Source organism: Festucalex cinctus, chromosome 8 (genome assembly GCF_051991245.1).
Source record: "Festucalex cinctus isolate MCC-2025b chromosome 8, RoL_Fcin_1.0, whole genome shotgun sequence".
In the NCBI taxonomy this organism is placed as follows: Eukaryota; Metazoa; Chordata; class Actinopteri; order Syngnathiformes; family Syngnathidae; genus Festucalex; species Festucalex cinctus.
The window spans coordinates 8,834,803-8,854,149 of NC_135418.1; the positions used below are offsets into that span (position 1 = coordinate 8,834,803).

The following is a 19,347-nucleotide window of genomic DNA, read 5'->3' on the forward strand; positions in this document are numbered from 1 at the left end:
CAGATTTAGGTGCGGGTTTTCAACCCACTAGCTTCATATTCAGCTACTATTATACTACTATCATTTGGAGACAGAGCAAACTGAAACAAGTTAAATTTTGTTCCCCTCAGTGATCTTTTTGTTCTATTTTATTACATAAATATATCGAAAGACCAATCAAAGTTCAGTCAATTGTCTTTGCTACATGGAAACAAAGGTTCCACGTGAATTCAATGAACAAATTGAATGAATAAATGAGCACGTAACTCTTGAGTAAATGTGCACACAGAAAAGAGCTGAATGGTCCTAAATGTAATTCGGTTATATATTGAGATGTATTTTGACACCGTGGGCCCTTGAACACCTGCCATACATATCAAATGAGCACACAAATGCTGCATTGACCCCCTATGGTTTCTTCTCAGCCTGCCTAACCTTTTGAGCCAAGACTTATGATGCGCTATCGATCTGAAACACACTCATTTACACAAAACACAAAGCATGCAATGACGTCTTTTTAACATACTCGCACATTGATGAACTGATCAGAGAGCTGTAAAATAAATTTCCTTCTATAATTGAAAAGTATTTCATGGCTTTTACTGTGTGGTATACATAATTTGTAGTAAATAACAGGAGCCAAAAAACATATTGCGTTGCTATTTAAGAGAATGTACTCTACCCACAGTATCAATTAGGGATGTAACGATATCCAATCATCACGGTACAATATTATCATGATATGAAGGTCACGATACGATAATTATCACGATATTGCGGGGGGGTTGGAGATATTTAAAAAAGATCACTATATTGTAAAAAAAAAAAAAAGAGTTCATACTAAAGCACAATATCTTCCTTTCTACATAACAGCAATGCATACAAATCATATACATTCTCTAATAACAATATTAAGGCGCTTACTTGCTAATACAAGCACACATTGATCGCTTCACAAGCAAATTAGGTTCCCCTTCATCTGACAATTAGCATAGATTTTAAACATAGAAGGCCAAAACATTCCTAATTAAAATTTAATTGCACTAATAAACTAGCCACTAGAGGGTGCTTGAACTGCACAAATGGAAATCAACCTGACTTTTTAACAGATGTGTTCCTTTTTGTGAAGTTGACAGCAACGATATTGTGGCAGTTTTAATATCACAATATCACGATATTGCCCATGTCGTTACATCCTTAGTATCAATTGTTCTGAAGAACATACAAAATTTTAATTTTACTTGATTCGTTATTCCTCCTGATCAAGTCCGTCAACTTTGATTATGCAAATTAGGATATACTTGCATTTCAAATCTAATCTCAAACTTAACCTGATCATATCAAAGGCACATTTATTTAACTGTGTGTGGATTATTTGATTCATTAGGCTAAGGGAAAAGACCCACCCTGTCTCTTCTTTATGTCTCCTTGTCTTCTTTCCAGTGAATTGCACGCTTCACAAGTGATGGTCTGTGCTTTCTATAGATCCGTGCAGTACGCAAAACATTGCACACAAACCCACACATTATCTGATACCCGTGTTGTTGGTCAGTTACTGAGGAGTTACTACCATCTGAAGAGAAAACTTGAAGACAAAGGATGCATAGTGGGGCACACCATTATTATAATGTCATTTACCAACACAATCAAACGATACAGAATATATTGTACGGTACTGTGCATTTTACACTGCACACTGTATTTAATGTTAAGTTTAAGAATTAGGAAACGAGAACTTGTATGTTGAGTTTACGGAGTCTGTCTTGTTCTGAATGACATAAATTAAACCGCAACAGCACAAAATCAACCACAATAGTGAGCTTGCATTTTGAATTTCTTTTGTGTCTGTCGTGTATAAATGACTCACCTGGTTTGTGTTTTCTTTCTCTTTCCTCATCATACGAAACTGCAAACAGGTAAGTTATCAGTCTCAATGTTACTTTGATGTAGCAGAAACTTGTGTAGTTGTAGACCAGGGGTGCCCAAGTTCGGTCCTCGACAACCCCATCCAGCCTTTTTTCCATGTTTCTCGCCACTAACACACCAGATTCGTGATCAGGATCGTTATCAGGCTTCTGCCAAGCTTGCTGATTAGCTGTCATTAGATTCAGCTGTGCTGAATTAAGGAGACATGGAAAACAAGCTGGATAGGGGCTCTCAAGGACCGGACTTGGGCATCACTGTTGTAGACCCTTTAACACTATGCTATTGTATCATGTAGATAGAATAGTCAATAGCTGTGATAATGCAATATATTATGTATGTATGTGTTTGTATAATATAATTAACAGCTTTTTTTTTTTTTTTTTTTTTTTTTTCAATTTGTCCACACTCTTTTTCTCCCTGTTGCTTTTCATTGGACTAACAGCAAAGATCCTGGCAGACCGTAAGTCTTTCGGATTAACATGTTGTCAGTCTTTCACACTCCAATTGTGTGCTTACTCTCCTATGTTGTCTACAAGCTCTGGGAACTTACTGACACAAACATAATGGTAGACGTATTGCTGACAACTCTGCTTTGAAAGGATGGGAGTCATTAATACTTAACGGGGTCAGATACATTTGTAGTGCTTTAATGTTAATGCTATGCTAACGCTAATGCTAACTCTGTAGGACAAAAGCTTTATACGAAACACTGAAGTAATTTAATGAGCAGCTTGGAATTAATGAGGCCTATTAATATCAGATGAGTAAATGCTTATTTCCAGCTCTCGCTATATATTAAACTTTTATTTCATAATTTCATTTCAGTAGAGTGGATTGACTAGCCTCACTAGAGTGACATACCATTTGAAAAATGTGGTATGTGCTTGCACGTAGCACAACTAGCCATATCGCAAATGTGTTCAGATGGTTGCCATGGCAGCATATGATGCATGCACAATAAAAAAAATGTGTTCTTTGTGAATGAGTTTGGCATGTAAGTCTGTTAAAAAAAAGGGAAAAGATTTCCTAATTATAGGCAGAAATTCAGCCCACTTGAGTGTCTCTTGATATGTGTGTAGCGATTCAAATCCCTTTAGGGCTCAGTGAGCTCGAAAAGCAAAATACATGTTGGCTCTGCTTAGTGAGAGGGGGTTGTCTTTTTCAAGCCATTAAATATGTATAGTGGACTGAACACAGCTGGAGGTAGATGTGATGGTTTGTTCTTTTATACCAGGCTGTACAACAGTTTTAGACTGATATTTTAAAGACATTGCTATTCTGATTATTTGAAAAACAAGTCTCACTTGGTGACTTTTTTTGTGTTTTTGTTTTTACAAACCAAACACTGACAACCACCTCCTGTTTGTCCTCTTCCCTCAGTGAGACAGCCCCCTACTATAACCAAGCAGTCGGTGAAGGACTACATTGTTGACCCCAGAGATAACATCATCATCGAGTGCGAAGCCAAGGGCAACCCAGTGCCAACGTAAGGAATGCACGCATGCACGCACACACATGAACGTCTCTCTCGGTTACATCACCAGTGGGACAGGACAGTGGCACATTGTTTATTTGGGCTGACGTGCCTGTACATAAGGCACATCCATCCATCCATCCATCCATCCATCCATCCATCCATCCATCCATCCATCCATCCATCCATCCATCCATCTTCTCTGGGGTTTTGTCGCGAGGGCCGCACTTTGAGCAGGGAAGCACAGACTTTCCTTTCCCCAGCCACTTCCAGGAAAAGATCCCGAGTGTTCCCAGGCCAACCGGGAAACAGTCTTTTCAGCATGTTCCGAGTTTTCTTTGGGCCATCTTCCCGGTGGGGCTGTAACAAGCTACATTTACTCCATTGATTTTACTTCAGGAACTTTTAGGACAAATTGTGCTTGTAATACAATGGAGTCGTAGTTGCAACATACTTTTTACTCGAGTATTTTTTGGTGAGAAGAAACACTACTTTTACATTGAGCTACAATTGTATTTTACAGGTATTTACTATTGCTTGTGCATTTTTGCACAATCTATTTTGATTTGCCAGAGAAACTGTCTCACCTTATGACTCTTATACCAATCCAAATGGAGTTCGGCAGCTACACAACAACAAAAAGTCAGCCTGAATAATTTACATGAAATATGGCATTTATTGACCTTATGGCTGTGCTCCAGTACACATTTGACTTGAGTAAGGGTAAGCGGTAAATAAAATGGATGGATGGACTACGGAAAAGAAAAGCTATGACTTGAGCTGTCATTTGTGTTTTCCTAAAATGTCAGAATTTCAGCCTACAAGAACTCCATTTGGATCTTCAGAATTATACAACAGGCTGTGTAGAATCAAGCCAACTACAGCACGGGAATGCCAATTACAGTTTGTCCGACCCAATCAACCCCTGACTAAAATTGTTTTTGAGTAAAGTAGATGTCAGCATGGCTGATAAATGAGGATGAAACCACTTTTCCTATGTCTTATTTGCAATAATGGCAAATGATCTGTGAGCCACTTTATAAGATGACATCAAAATTAAACCCTAAGAGGCCTATTCACTAAAGGTTTGCGTCGCCTTTGCACGGTGCTAACTGGTAAAAAACAACTGGGGGCGCCTAATTCACTAAAGACGCACAGATGGGGAAATCCGTCACTAAGTGCTCTGCCAAACAGATTGCGTCACAGTGCGCCAGTGTTATTTGCGCGTATGTAAATTAGGTAATATGCATACATTTGACGCAAAATATGCCCACCCCAATGCAAATGAGACTCATTGATATACAGCGTCTAATTCACTAACGGCAGCGCAAATAGCCACACCGCGTTTGCGTGACGCAAATAACAATTTTGGAAATCATATATTAACCTGGCGCAACCTCGATCCCGGGATCATGACAGTGGTGCATGGCACGGTACACCGTCGCTCTCTGGCTGTTCACGCAGCGAGGAGAGAGAGAGGGGAAATTTTCCCGTTTGTTTTAGGACACATAACGTAACCCGGGCTGATCGGCAATGGCGGGTAGGCATTTTACGATCATTTTTAAGTGCCAGATGTATACTGTATGCCCACGCCAACCTCTGAAAATATATTTTTTTAAAACGACCGCACCAATAATTTGTAGTTTATGAATGAATGACACCGTTGTCGTTCTCTCTGCTCTGTACAGCTTAATGGCGCTATAAACGCTTACTCTCGGTCCAACCTCACTTTCTGATAATGTCATCTTTCTCACAACTGTTCTTGGCGCAAATCCATTGCCATGTGTGGTAAATCAGGTGTAAATTTGCTCCAAGCTGTCAGTTTTGTGGGCGTGTTTGCGCCTATATGATTAGAGCAATATCCTTAGGTGGGTAACTGGGAGCAGACTGCGGGTGCAGTTGTGGTGCAATATTTCGCGCTATTACCGGACTCAGCGCATTCTTAGTGAATATGCCCCTCAGAGTCTCAATATTAATTCTTTAATTCTCTGTGACTGTCTCAGGTTCTCATGGAGAAGGAATGGGAAGTTTTTCAACATTGGAAAAGATCCACGTGTAACAATGCGGAAACGCTCAGGAACCCTCGAAATCGGATTTCGGAATGGAGGACGGCCGGAGGATTATGAAGGAGAATACCAGTGTTTTGCTGGCAATGACCACGGAATGGCCATGTCCAACAAAATTCTGCTTCGGGTCTCCAGTAAGAATCCCAACACAGTAAATGCTGCATCAGAAAATATTGACTTATTTTGCCCTCTTGCCATTTTCCAGAGGCACCTCTGTGGCCCAAGGAGGTGTTGGAGCCAGTCGTGGTGACTGAGGGCTCCTCGCTAGTCCTCCCCTGCAACCCACCTCCAGGCCTCCCTCCTCCATTCACATTCTGGATGAACAGTCGTGAGCAGCAATTATACATGAGAATACTCACCATACTCAACATCAGATAGGATTGTAAACAAAAACACAGATGCCTTATATACGTTTACCACATGGTATAAAGTTCAGAGGGCTCATTTATCAAAGAGTGCATAGAGCAGGTTCTAAATTTCTTCACACACATACAAATTGATAAATTCTATACGTTGCGTGGGAATGTTCGCTGCACACTTTATGCACACTTCTGTATTTACACACACTTGATAAATGAGGCCCTATAGACATTGTAACACACCAATGTGTGTGTGATTTATTCAGTTGTATTTAACCTGTAAAAGTATTGTAACAATGAGGCCAATTCGATATCGCGGTGTCGTGTATGTTAACTTCCCGACCAAAACGTTTACCTCGTGCCCCTGACCCGTCACAAAATCACGTAGCGAAAACCATCATTCGCAACTACGCTATACGGGTGAAGATCGATTGCAAATATGCAAAGGGATGCTGTGCGTGATCAACTTTGCCCTTGGAGAATTCAAAATGAGTTTTGCTTTAAGTAGTTAGCTCTTACCTTTAGCACTTGATGATGCCGTTCTAAGTGGCTGTTCATATTCATCGTGTTTCTAGTGTAACTATTGTAGGACAGTTCTTGCATATACCCGTCCTTTTCTTCTCTCTTCCATATGATAAAATCCGAAATGTTCCATTCCACACTATCAAAATCCACATCTTTGACTTGTATCCAGCCGGCGTTTTGTTTACTTGAGTCTTCTTCGCCTGAAGACTTCCGCACATTTCCCCCTAGCGGCCTGCCAAGTAATTGCTCAATAAGAAACAATGGAGCCGTTATAGCGGCTGTATCGATACATGGCGTAGGCATATCGATAACCCACCATGACACAAAATATTGCGATGTATCACCGTATCGCGATATCGTCACACCCCTAGTTAAGATAGTGACCCAAAACATGTACAGTATATAAAGCTTAAATGTTCATTTGTTTATTTTTCCTCTTGTGATGTCAGACACAAATGTTTTCACTCTGCAACAAAAATAAAAAAAAATGGCCTCACCGTTGCAATTTTGGGAGTTGAATGTACATTTTCATTAAATGTACATTTTCTGCACATCATATGTCTACAGTCATAAGCATGTGAATTTTGTTTACATCCAGGTGTTAATTTTTCAGGTTGTCAAAACTTGTTTGACTCATGAATCATTATCAGATGACTAACCCCTCTCTGTCTTTGCCCTCCTCATTGTCCCAGTGATGATTCCGATACCACAGGATAAGCGAGTGTCCAAGGGTTTAAATGGAGACTTGTACTTTTCCAACGTCATGGCGCAAGATGCTCAGAATGACTACAGCTGCAGTGCTCGCTTCCTCTTCACTCACACCATCCAGCAAAAGAACCCCTTCACTCTCAAAGTTCTTACAAGTGAGTGGATGACACACAACCATTACTCCAAACCCAGCCAAGCCATGCTGATAAAACATATCATCATTTAATAACATCATCAACATGCTAACGCTGATATAACACAGCCCTTTGGCTGTGCATATTTTGACAAGTACTGCACACCAAAGTACCGCTTTTGGAATATGTCCCCATCTAGAGGTGATGACATGTTATGGCATGAGATGTATTTATCCTAGGAGCAAAATGAGAGATGTTTTTTTCTTGATAGTATGTGACAGCTTTTCGTCATCCACCGCACTGAACGCATTATTATCTGACAATGTTGACATCTGGTTGGTTTATATGTGTGAATGTCTGTGTATGTGCATGCTTGTTTTCAGATGATCCTTATAATGACACCTCTTACAATGACAGTGACCCATATGGTGGTGAGTCACGATATATGGACAGTTCAGTATACTGTCCAATTGTAACATGATTAGCACAATAACTATCTTAAGTCATGCTTATTCACCTACTGACCTCTTTGACTAAACATCAGTGTTAATGTACCATACTAACATTTTTTGAAGCTTGTTAATTATGTCATAGACAAACAGGCCTCAACATGAAATTCTTTTGCCTTCCGCCCAAAGTGAGATGGAATAGGCTTCTGCTCACCCTCAACCTTAATGAGGAGTAGCGGTATCGAAAAAGGATGGACGGATAGAAATGTCTTGTTTGAACTAAAACATGAGACTAATAGACTTTTATACTTTCATTGACTTTGCTAACAGTTTGATCATCTTATCAGCCTGAATGAATTCTGCAGCCATTTTCCAAATCTCAGTCATTCACATTCAAGTAGTCACATTCACTTTCAAGTAGTCTAACTTCTTAAAACCTTATGGCTTAATTGCATCTTAATTTCTGTTGAAAAAGTTTATTATTATTATTATTATTGTTTTTTATGTTTATTAAATTTTTTTCATTAACAATCTTGTACCGAGCTGGCAGGACAGATATGTGTGTAGCACTACCCCACATTATGTTAAAATTTCCAGTCTTCCTAATATTTACCCTGGTAGATTTCTGTGGTGGCATCACAAAAAATTGCAAACCACTTCTGGAATTAAGCTTAATGTTTACTATGATTTATGATCACAAATTATGCTTGTACTGTCACAAGAATTGCTAATGTTTTATGTCATCTAAAATATTTTGACAGTTTGATGACCGCATGTTTGTGATTATAGAGGAATATTTAATTAGTCCCTTGAGACCTTTAGGGTGTAGTGCAAGTTTCATGTTAAAACAAATGATTAACTGTCAGATTGAATATAGACGTCATTTTACTTAAAGAACTAGTATCGAATCCATGATGACTATTTGGAAGTACTGTATACTTGGAAAGCCATATTAAATACCTATTTAAAATGCTACTCACATTTGGATATTGTTGCCTGTGTACAAAGACAGCACATTTGTTGTTGTTTGACCTGCTGGGCAAACCTGGCATCAGCTACAGTATTTTACCTACTTACTATACTGTAGGCCTGTGTCTCCCTGCCTCCACGTCAGGCATTGCTTAATGTGTTTAGCTTCTACAAAAGGCCTGACAGCTTGAAAGCCAACTTTTTGGGACAAAGGTTGTCTTTGAAAGACTTTTTTTTTTTTTTTTTTTTTGCAAGCTTGGCTTGGCAAAGCAGAAAAAGCAGCTTGTTCTTTAAGTTTAAGAAGCAAACCGAAATATATCAAATGAATGAGTTAAAATATTCTTTGTTGTGACGCCACACTAATGTCATTACATATTAAAAAAGATTAGGACAGGTTTTACTGGCTGTTCTCTTTAAGCCTTTAATGACAATCTCTGCCACCTCTGTTCCCTTGGCAAACATCAAGGAAGATCGATGGCCCTGTTGTTGTTGTTTCTGCTTCTCCTAATGTCTTCCTGTGAGAGAAGCCAGAGAGTGCCGGACCCATTTACTGGCCGCAGTGACCTCAGCAGACTGGAGAGCGTCAATGCCTTGCGGAAATGGAATACAGCCATTAGGAAATTATTATTAGGAATTATCGCGTCCTATTTAGGTGGCAGTTGCTATAACAATAAGCTCCAGAGTTGTGTGTCATCCTATAAATAACCTGTAATACTTTTGTATTAAATCATGAATAGGTTTACATTCCCCTATTTTCTTCATTTGTAGGCCGTAAAGTAGCCGAGTCCACGCCAACCTTCCTCTCACCGGTGGGGAGTGAGAGCTCCAAAATGGTGCTGAGAGATGAGCAAATGATGCTGGAGTGTATTGCTGCCGGACTGTGAGTTCACAGATACTTTTAAAATTAGAATAAAGATGAAGTTAATAATGATAATGCATTCAATTAATTGAATGAGGGTTTGATGCACACCATTGTCATAATAGGCAAACTGCCTGCCTGTGATTTGATCAAATTCAGCAAAATTGCGTTAAACGACCTGCTCCAATAGTTAGAGGTAGTTCCAGCAGGTGAAATGTTTATTTGAATTTCAGCCACCTAATTGTCTGATGCTTCAAGTGCATCAAAGGATGCCAGAACTCCCAGCATGGCGTAGAGCCAATTTCTCAAACAGGCAAAACGAGGCTTGCACTAGCACAAAAATCAAGATGTGGTAGTTTTCATTGGACATCTTTGTGAATGGTTACATTCTGCATGTTGCTATACAGCCTTTAGTCATTAAATGGTCTTTTACTGTAGGCTCACACCATAACAAGCTCTGTTGTCTGGACAAAGTATTAATGAATTGTTGTTTTTTGTTTTTTTCCTAAAATAAATATACTATATACATTTATAAATATATATACACACATGCTGTATATCAGTTGTATCCAAACTACGGCCCGGGGGCCATTTGCGGCCCGCCGTCCATTTTTTTAGTGGCCCGCGACATATGCTAAAAATGGTATTTGACTCAGTTCAAATAAAATAAAAACAAAAATGTTTGGAGATGGTCAAAGTAAGAAGGGAGGGTGTCGAAAAACACAGGAGCTATTAAAGGTTATTTTAGTTGACTAAAACTAATGAAAAAACTAAAACTAAAATTCAAAAAACAATTTCATTAACTACATAAAATAAAAATGAAGATGCTTTTAAAAAAAAGAAAACTAACTGAAACTACATTTTATGTTTACAAAACTAACTAAATTAAAACTAACTATAATTATAGCAAACATGTCCTTTGTTTTAGTCTTTGGTAATTAATTTAATGCATGAGTCTTTGGGGATGATTTTAAATGTTATTTTTAGTAGATTTATTTTGATATAAACCGGAATAATGAGGTCGCGCCCATGGTGTTTTAAAATATTGTGCACAAGTAATACAAATTAAAAAAAAAGAAGCTAAAACTAATACTGAAACTAACTAAACTAAAACTATGCATTTATTAAAGAACTAAAACTAATAAAAAACTAACAGAACCACCCTGAAAACTAATTAACACTAACTAAAATTTAAAAAACAAAACTCAAACCGAAATAAAAACTAAAATGAAAAATGTTAAAACTATAATAACCCTACTACCATATTTCAAATAAATTAGTTTATATACTGTAGCATTTTTCTAAATATGCAAAATACCAAATAAATTATTTGTACAATTTTTAGGACTCAACACAATTTTTTTTCATAACATTATGTGGCCCTTGCGTCCTTCTGATTTTCTGTATGTGGCCCTCAAATGAAAAAGTTTGGACACCCCTGCTGTATATAAATAAGTCTTCACCTACCACTACAAATATACTTCCAGTATTTGCAGTACATGTATTGATGTGTGTGTATGTGTTTATGCAGCCCCACACCATCTATCAAATGGTTTAAGAAGGGTGGTGATCTGCCAGGACGGAAAGTGAAGTTTGAGAATTACAACAAGACGATGAAGATTATCAATGTGTCAGAGGAGGATGCTGGGGAGTACGTATGCATGGCCAACAATCATTTAGGTAGCATACGTCACTCCATTTTTGTTCAAGTCAAAGGTGAGTTCATGACAGACAGGTGATTTCTGACTGGTTAGCCACAGTATACAGTACAACCTGAGACTGAGTTTGTGTGATCTGCGTTCCACAGCGGCCCCTTACTGGCTGGACAAACCAACTAACCTGGTGCTTGCTCCAGAAGAGAATGGGCGCCTGGTGTGTCGGGCCAATGGCAACCCTAAGCCGAGCATCCAATGGCTGGTTAATGGCATCCCTATAGACAGTAAGTATTGCCTCAAGTTCATGTTTGTAACCACTACATTGTACGCTAACTTGAGGTCACATTTCTTGAAGGGTTTTCTAATTAGTTGTGCAACACAATTCACTGACACTAAATGCAATCAGCTAAAACACTAATTATAATTTATGTTCTCTATATTTTTCCTCACACATTCTTCCAAGGCTCTCTGCCTGATTCGAGTCGACATCTGATGGGTGACACCATCATCTTCCGCTCAGTGCAGATGGGAAGCAGTGCAGTCTACCAATGCAATGCCTCAAACCAGCACGGTTATCTTTTGGCCAATGCCTTCGTCAGTGTCATTGGTGAGACCTACGAGAAGAGGGTGGGATACAATTTAAAAACTGAGGAATTGCCGTTTACTGAGTCTCATGAATTGACTCTTTGACAGTTGGTGTCAGCACAGAACAATTTGTGTAGTAATGAATATGAAGCTTGTGTGTATGTAACACTGTTTCTCAACCCTGGTCCTCGGGGCACACTATCCAGCCTGTTTTCCATGTTTCCCTATTTCCAACGCAGGTGATTCCAATGGCAGCTCATTAGCAAGCTCTGGAGAAGCCTGATAACGATCCTCACCTGCGTAGAAATCGGAAGACATGGAAAACAGGCTGGATAGTGTGCCCGACGACCAGGGTTAAGAAACACTGAGATGATGTTAATGCTGTTAAGTCTCTGTACTCTTTTCACAATGAATGGATGTTGATGGATTGATTGTTTATCTATCTATCTATCTATCTATCTATCTATCTATCTATCTATCTATCTATCTATCTATCTATCTATCTATCTATCTATCTGTGTCTATCTATCTATCTATGTGTCTATCTATCTATCTATGTATCTAGCTAGCTAGCTATGTATCTATCTATCTATCTATCTATCTATCTATGTATCTAGCTAGCTAGCTAGCTGTCTATGTATCTAGCTATCTATCTATCTATCTGTCTATCACATGAAATTAAAAAATCAAAAACAAAAAACATTGTCAATTCAGATATGCGTCCAAGGATGCTTGGCCCGAAAAATCAACTGATAAAAGTCATTGAGAACAACCGCACTTTTCTGGACTGTCCCTTCTTCGGTTCCCCTTTTCCAGAGTTACGATGGTAAGCATGTAAAAAAAATAAAATAATATAAAATAAAGTAAATCACATTGTATCTGAACTGAATTAAATTAAAAAAATTTTTTTTTAACTTTTCATTCCAGGTTTAAGAACGGACAGGGCAGCGGCTTGGACGGCGGACAGTACCGTGTTTACGTGAACGGCACACTGGAGATCAAACGTGCCAGAGCAGAGGATGAGGGCACCTACACCTGCGTGGCCAGCAGCATTCTGGGCATGGCTGAAAACCAAGTCCGCCTGGAGGTCAAAGGTCAGACACAATATCTGTGCAGGATTCAGATATGATATCACGTTCTTATAACTCATTTCGCTCATTCTGAACCTGAGGTTTTACCTGTGTGTTTTTCTGCTGCATTGAATCACATGTGAACTCGTTCACTGTGCCAAACAGCCGACCCTGCTGGGTAAAACAAGTAGTTTGTGCCTTCTGTGCTGTTTCTGAAAAGGTCATTAAGTGCCTCATTTTTTGCCCCACCCTGATATTCAGATTGCACAGACACACAGTAAATTGTTTTCATTTCAGTGTTCATTATGTCAAGTCAAAGGACTTTTATTTATACCCAACTGTATAAGCAGGTGAATTCACACACACATTCATTAAAACAGAAGTTGTTTTATACACTTTAGTTTTCGGCGAGCCAACGAGTAGTTAGGTTTTAGTTTAATAAACTTTTGTTTTTATGTTTTGTTACCCTAACCTAGTTAGTTTCCCAGGGACTACTGGATTATCCGGATGAGCACTATAATGAAATCAGTGTTATAGACTGACTTAATTGTTTGCATGTGTCCCTCTTGAAATTCACTCTTCCTTAGAGCCGAGCCGTATCGTCCGTGCCCCCGAACATCAGTCAGCCGTCAGAGGTTCCACAGCCCGTTTTGACTGTAAAGTCAAGCTTGATCCCAGTCTGCCTTTCACTGTGACTTGGACAAAAGATGACAAGCCGATCTATCTAGGATGGAGGTACCATGGCTTGTAGTATTTTATGTTTTTATATACCGTATATAGAACTAGATAGGTTTTCAACTTCTTCCTCCTCCCTTTGAACATGTAAATTGTCACTAATGATTGTATAAGTTTCTTAATTTTTTTTCTGCTACTTATGTTTATATATATATATATATATATATATATATATATATGTACGACAAATAAATGCTGATTATTTTGATTAAATTAATTTTTTAAGGTGTAGTTGGCATTAAAGCTGCCCTATGTAACTTTTTGCACAAAAAGTGTTTTTATGTGACCATTTATGACTGAAACATTTTCTAATTAGCAGATCAACACCTTAGCTGCACACAATGGTTACTCCTGCAAGCCTCTGGCCAATAGTTTTCAGACTGGAATCGGGTTCCCTGTGTCTGTGGATGTCACGTCATGTGTACATTGTGTACGGGGAGAAGGGAGTGTGCAATTTCATTTTTTGGACACAGGTGGCAAGAGAGATTCGAAATTCAATTTTCCGTATTGGGCAGCTTTAAATTATTCAGTACTCCACCACAATGAACTTTGCCTCACCATATTATTATACTGGTTTATTTTCCTAATGATATATAGTATCAGCATTGTGACATTTATTCATTAATTAAACTATATTTCTACAAATGACGTCTGATGTGATACATAATGACAAGGAAGTTCGTTTGAGGTGAAAGGTGGATGATGCACCTGGTGGTTAATTCAAGAAAACAGTCTGTTATAGCCACAATTTGAGAAAATGTGGTATTTAAGTCTTATTTTTACTCTTTCAATCACACTCCATTGTTGTATTCTACTTAATTTTTCCCCAAAATGTGTATCAAAAATAAAATTCCTAAAATATTTTATGCACTTATGACTGAGTAAAAGTAAAGCATAAGTAAAGATGGCATGCTATATAAAGACTTATCCATTGTCATTCATTTTCGACCAGGCTGAGGAAAGATGATGAATCACTGACCATCCCAAACATCAACGAGGGAGATGAAGGAACTTACACGTGTACTATTAAAACAGAGATTGACCAGGACTCAGCATCAGCCCGTCTCACTGTGTTAGGTACACTCACATAACAGTACACAGTCTTGTTGAACGACAGCATTTAGCTTCAGTTTTAGTCACAGCACTTTCGGGGAATCCATTATACGTGGAAAACTTTACATGCAGAATAGATGGACCAGACACACACACACACACACACAAAGCCTTTGTTGCATGCATGTTATGCATGATGCAAGTATTGTACACACTAATTACATACTATGTACTTTAACTTTCCTTTAACTTTGCATGTATCCGATAACGATATTTTGTGTGCTTTGTAAGTATTGTAGTAAAATTGAACGTTGTGAGTCTTAGCCCTGCTTTTAAACATTTGATACATTTGCACTGATGTTTGCAACTTACTCCCAGGAATAATATGGAATATTTTCAAGAGGTATACTGTATTACATTCGTTTATGGGGGCAGTTGCTTAGGGTAGAGTGGGGGAATTTGCGCCAAGGGGCAAGTAATTCCACCCGTGTTATTTAGAAAACCATAGTTGGTCATGTGACCACATATTTTTGAAGATAAATACATTTTGCCCATCCGGTAAAAAAGGGGGACACGTGGCTTACGTGGCTTGAGTTGTAAGCACATGTAAGTTCAAAAAAAATTTTTTTGCCCTCCAAAGTAAAATTCTTTGATTAAGGTTTTTTTTTTTTTTTTTTTTTTTTGTATGACTGTATGTGAACAATTACAGACAACATTGAAAACAGTTCACACGTTTTAGTTCTTTTGTAAACTACATCAAGAGTCTATATGGTTAGCATGATGCTGGCTCAAAACAGCTGGAGGAAGCTTTTTTTTTTTTTTTTTTTTTTTCCCCCTTCCCAAAAATGGTGGGCTTGGGGTAATTTGTGCCAAAGGATCTGGGTTTAGTTGTGCCAAAGGCACAACTTTCCCTAAATTATAATTATGTACTCTATATTACTTTATTGTATTTTATTGTTGTTTTAAACTGTATTCTTACATTTGATCACTAAAAGTATGTGCCCTTCTTAAAGGGATACTTTACTTATTTAGCCATTTTTGGCAGTCAAACATTAATATTTTGCTTCTAATAAATTTGATATTTCCATTATTTTTCATGTACAATTAGTACCTTTTAAAAACACATTTTGCAACTTGCTGTTGACTGAAAATTACATCACAAGGGCTCAGGTAACCAATCACAGCTCAGCTTGTGAATGTCACATGACTAAACCTAGAAAACAGGTGAGCTGTGGTTGGTTAACTGAGCCCTTGTGATGTCATTTTCAGTCGACAGCAATTGCAAAATGTGTTTTTAAAGGTACTAATTGTACGTGAAAAATAATGAAAGTAGCAAATTAATTATAGACAAAATAATAACTTTTTATTGCTATAATGGGCTAAAAAAGTGAAGTATCCCTGTCATTTTTGACCAAAATTCATCATGTCACCAGACACAGAAGGAAGACAGGGTTTCAACTCATCTTGAGGAGTTGGACAGAGCAGTGAAAGATGAGAAGACCAAAAATCTAGAAAAATATAGAGATAAGGAAAAAATAGGCTCAGGCTTACCCTCCCAAGCACTCACCAAGTGACCAATCTTGTTAGTCTGCTGACTTGGGTTATGTGTCTTCAGAAGTTAAATTTCCCTTGCCGAAATCCACAGGAAGAAAGAATTGTTGTTGTTGTTGTTGTTTAAAAAAGTGAAAACAAGAATTGTCACTGACATCCCTGAGAAAATATTGAGTTGAAGAAGGCTCACAAAGAAAGAAGATAAAAAGACTGAACAGCAAAAGGAAAAGAATGAAAGAAGAAAAGGCCTCTGAACAATGCAAATCAAAGTTTTGAATTGAATTTGTCGTTTATATCGCATAATTGTTTCTGAGATTAAAATTATCTTTTCTTTTTTTCTGTTATCAATGGCACAATTTACCCCACTGAATTCTGACTAATGGCACAACCTACCCCGCACTAGGGGCAAGTTGTGCCATTTGGTGTTTTTTTTTTTTTTTCTAAAGCTATATTTCTCAGACAGTTTTTTGAAGAGCCAAAGTGATTGCTCCCAGGAATGCACAACATGCTAAACTATAATGAACATATTTTAGTTGGAAGCATTCCTGCAATCGCCTTGTGTAAAAGACACTTTAAGTAAAAATTGGCACTACTTACCCCGCTCTCCCCTAATGGTTGTTTGGGCACAAGTATGAAAGGTTTTGTTGTCATATTCCTGGCATTAATTTGAAATCATGAAGTCAAATGTGTCAAATGTAAATGTGTCTCAAACTAATGCTTATTTCCATTTACTGTGCACCAAATCACTTCTGTTAATAACAATTGTGCTTCCATACATTCCGATTAGCAGACTCATTTGCAAACTCTAACCACTATACCCATTTCCTGGTCCTTGATCCCCGTTTTACAGAAGAAGCCTCCCTCAACCCCTCAGTTTCTAGTGCCTTGCCTCCAGGTAACATATAACTTAGGTGGATTTTCTTCCCTTTCTTACGTTTAATGCTTTGCCTTATTTGATCTACTTCACGAGTCACATGTGCCTCTTATGTATTACAATTATCACTTAAAATTCACATATTTTGAAATGACTGCATTCCGTACTTCTTTTATATTAGCATGCCTTCCTGTTCAACTTGTTCAGTTGCACAGTGTGTCTCGCTAGTTCATTGGTACAGTGGTTTGACAGGTCAAAGCTGTTTTGATTATTGTTAGGATATGCACAAATCAGCTTATAGGTTTAAACATAAAGTACATATGCGGTGTTCTTTAAGATCTTGTTTCCTTGCAGACCGCCCAGATCCTCCTATGGATCTAGAGCTTTCAGATCCAGCAGCCCGGAGTGTTCGTCTCACCTGGATCCCTGGAAATGACCACAGAAGCACTGTGACAGGTCACTATACACAATCATACATGCACACGCGCGCGCACGCACGCATTCTGATGACTGGTTTTAGCAAAATGGTGAAGTGAATTTTTGTACAATTAGCTTAAAACAAGAGGCTTATAAAGCATTCACAAAGTGCAACCCAGTAAATTCTGAAGAGTAAATTTGACTCTATTTAGAGTGGGACCAAATAGACTCAGTTTTAGCGTAATATTTACACTTAGAAGAGAGCAAAATAAAGAATTGTAAAAAATAAAAGTGACTGGGGTTGGGGGGAGCGAAATCACGACCTTCAGCTTGGGAGACAACTGATCTATAGACCCCTTCAGAGTTCATAAAAAAGGTGGCAATTTAAAGGGTGGGGCTTATCTGGAGGCAAAAACACCTCAGTGGCGTGTGGTTCTAACACCGGTCAGCATATTTTCACAGAAAGTTCACGTCGGAATGGACGCGGAAAATGGCCATTTGAGTAAACTGACTCCCCACGACCGTGAATGTTACTTTAAAAAGTTAATTCTGACTGATGGGACAATATTTACAGACCCCTACGCACTCACACACTGGATAGACGATTTAACAGGACTACCTACCATGCAATGGCTGGACATTTACATCTACCGAGCGTTTATACTAAAGATAACCTGAGGGCCTATAAATAGGCGCCTACAACTATGTCTGTAATGGTCATGTTCAAAATTTTGAATTTAACAACTTGAGTGAGGACTTTTGTGTCGTGCTGCCAAGTCAACGACAGCGACAGAAGACAAGGATGTACGAGGCATGTACCTCTCCTACAAAGATTTTACAAGAGGTTATCGGAACCATTGTGGGGGCTTTCGCCTTGACAAAACTGAAACATACAGCTAACGTTTTGGTTAGCTAGCGGTTAGCATTCGCGCATGTAGCATGTAAACATGGACTTTTTGTAAGTCCGTGCATGTAAAAAGAATCCCACAAATAATGACTAACTTAAGTAATTTCAATCACAACTAATTCTAGCTCCGCCTCCCAGTTCTGAGGACTCCGGTTCGAGTCCAGGCTCCGGCCTTCCTGGGTGGAATTTGATTTGATTTGATTGATTTGATTTATTTGTTCATTTTTCCTTTCGGACAACATTGTTAACAATCAAACATTACATCATACAATTTTGACATACAATAACCGAAAAGAAAAAGGGCTGGCAGGAAGAAGCATAAAGCTTATAGGTTCCCGCCCCCATACTAAACTAGGACGCACAAAATCAAATAAAAATAATAAAAGTCAGCAGAGATGATAAAATTTCACATGTTGAATGCACATGTCAAATTTGCATGTTCTCCCCATGCCTGCGTGGGTCTTCTCCGGGTACTCCGGTCTCCTCCCACATTCCAAAGACATTGGATGCTCCGAATTGTCCCTAGGTGTGCTTGTGAGTGTGGATGGTTGTTCGTCTCTGTGTGCCCTGCGACTGTCTGGCAACCAGTCCAGAGTGTCCCCCGCCTACTGCCCAGAGCCAGCTGAGATAGGCGCCAGCACCCCCCGCGACCCTTGTGAGGAATAAGCGGCCAAGAAAATGGATGGATGGATGGACAACTAATTCTAGCCCATATCATTGTCCAGGCTGAATCTGATATGAAGTGTTAGCTGCAAACACGAGCATTGTTGATGATAGTCTCAGTCCAGTCCTTTCACCTAATCACGTTTAACCACAGCCGTCTCCGATTACTCTGACTGGCAGAGGCTGGGTTGCGAAAGAATTTCAATTTTTTTTTGCAACCAAAAACACAACAAGACGACATTTTCTAGAGACAACCAGCACTGTTTACTTCTAGCTACACTTCTCTTGCCTCCAGCAGCAAATTGTTTTTGTCTCCAGTAAACACCGTGACGTCATCGTGACGTAGGCCATGAAAGGATGTATTCCCTGAGCCACGCAGCTCCTGCTTT

At 38.7% G+C, this 19,347-nt stretch overlaps 1 protein-coding gene and 1 long non-coding RNA gene across 21 annotated transcripts in view; one reads left to right on the forward strand and one right to left on the reverse strand.

The window, feature by feature from the left end:
• The window catches only part of nfasca (neurofascin homolog (chicken) a), a 103,903-nt gene that overhangs the window by 45,150 nt on the left and 39,406 nt on the right, over positions 1 to 19,347 (forward strand). For 14 of the 20 annotated variants that reach the window (XR_013284764.1, XR_013284765.1, XM_077530707.1 and 11 more), the window contains 16 exons: positions 2,348 to 2,365; positions 3,286 to 3,391; positions 5,383 to 5,579; positions 5,651 to 5,773; positions 7,022 to 7,192; positions 7,555 to 7,602; positions 9,358 to 9,469; positions 10,980 to 11,164; positions 11,256 to 11,387; positions 11,567 to 11,710; positions 12,403 to 12,514; positions 12,616 to 12,782; positions 13,346 to 13,493; positions 14,446 to 14,570; positions 16,948 to 16,992; positions 17,326 to 17,427. Coding sequence is in view for 18 of the 20 variants with exons in the window: in XM_077530707.1 (XP_077386833.1) it covers positions 2,348 to 2,365; positions 3,286 to 3,391; positions 5,383 to 5,579; positions 5,651 to 5,773; positions 7,022 to 7,192; positions 7,555 to 7,602; positions 9,358 to 9,469; positions 10,980 to 11,164; positions 11,256 to 11,387; positions 11,567 to 11,710; positions 12,403 to 12,514; positions 12,616 to 12,782; positions 13,346 to 13,493; positions 14,446 to 14,570; positions 16,948 to 16,992; positions 17,326 to 17,427 (1,935 nt within the window). In the remaining 2 variants the exon portion in view is untranslated. The remainder of the gene's footprint in view (positions 1 to 2,347; positions 2,366 to 3,285; positions 3,392 to 5,382; positions 5,580 to 5,650; positions 5,774 to 7,021; positions 7,193 to 7,554; positions 7,603 to 9,357; positions 9,470 to 10,979; positions 11,165 to 11,255; positions 11,388 to 11,566; positions 11,711 to 12,402; positions 12,515 to 12,615; positions 12,783 to 13,345; positions 13,494 to 14,445; positions 14,571 to 16,947; positions 16,993 to 17,325; positions 17,428 to 19,347) is intronic. The other 6 variants (XM_077530711.1, XM_077530717.1, XM_077530712.1 and 3 more) reach the window with 4 other exon arrangements.
• Positions 11,562 to 12,963, reverse strand: LOC144024437 (uncharacterized). Its single transcript, XR_013284767.1, has 3 exons — positions 12,867 to 12,963; positions 12,659 to 12,796; positions 11,562 to 11,717 (listed from the first exon to the last, which is right to left on the reverse strand). It is a non-coding gene; the product is annotated as an uncharacterized LOC144024437 (long non-coding RNA).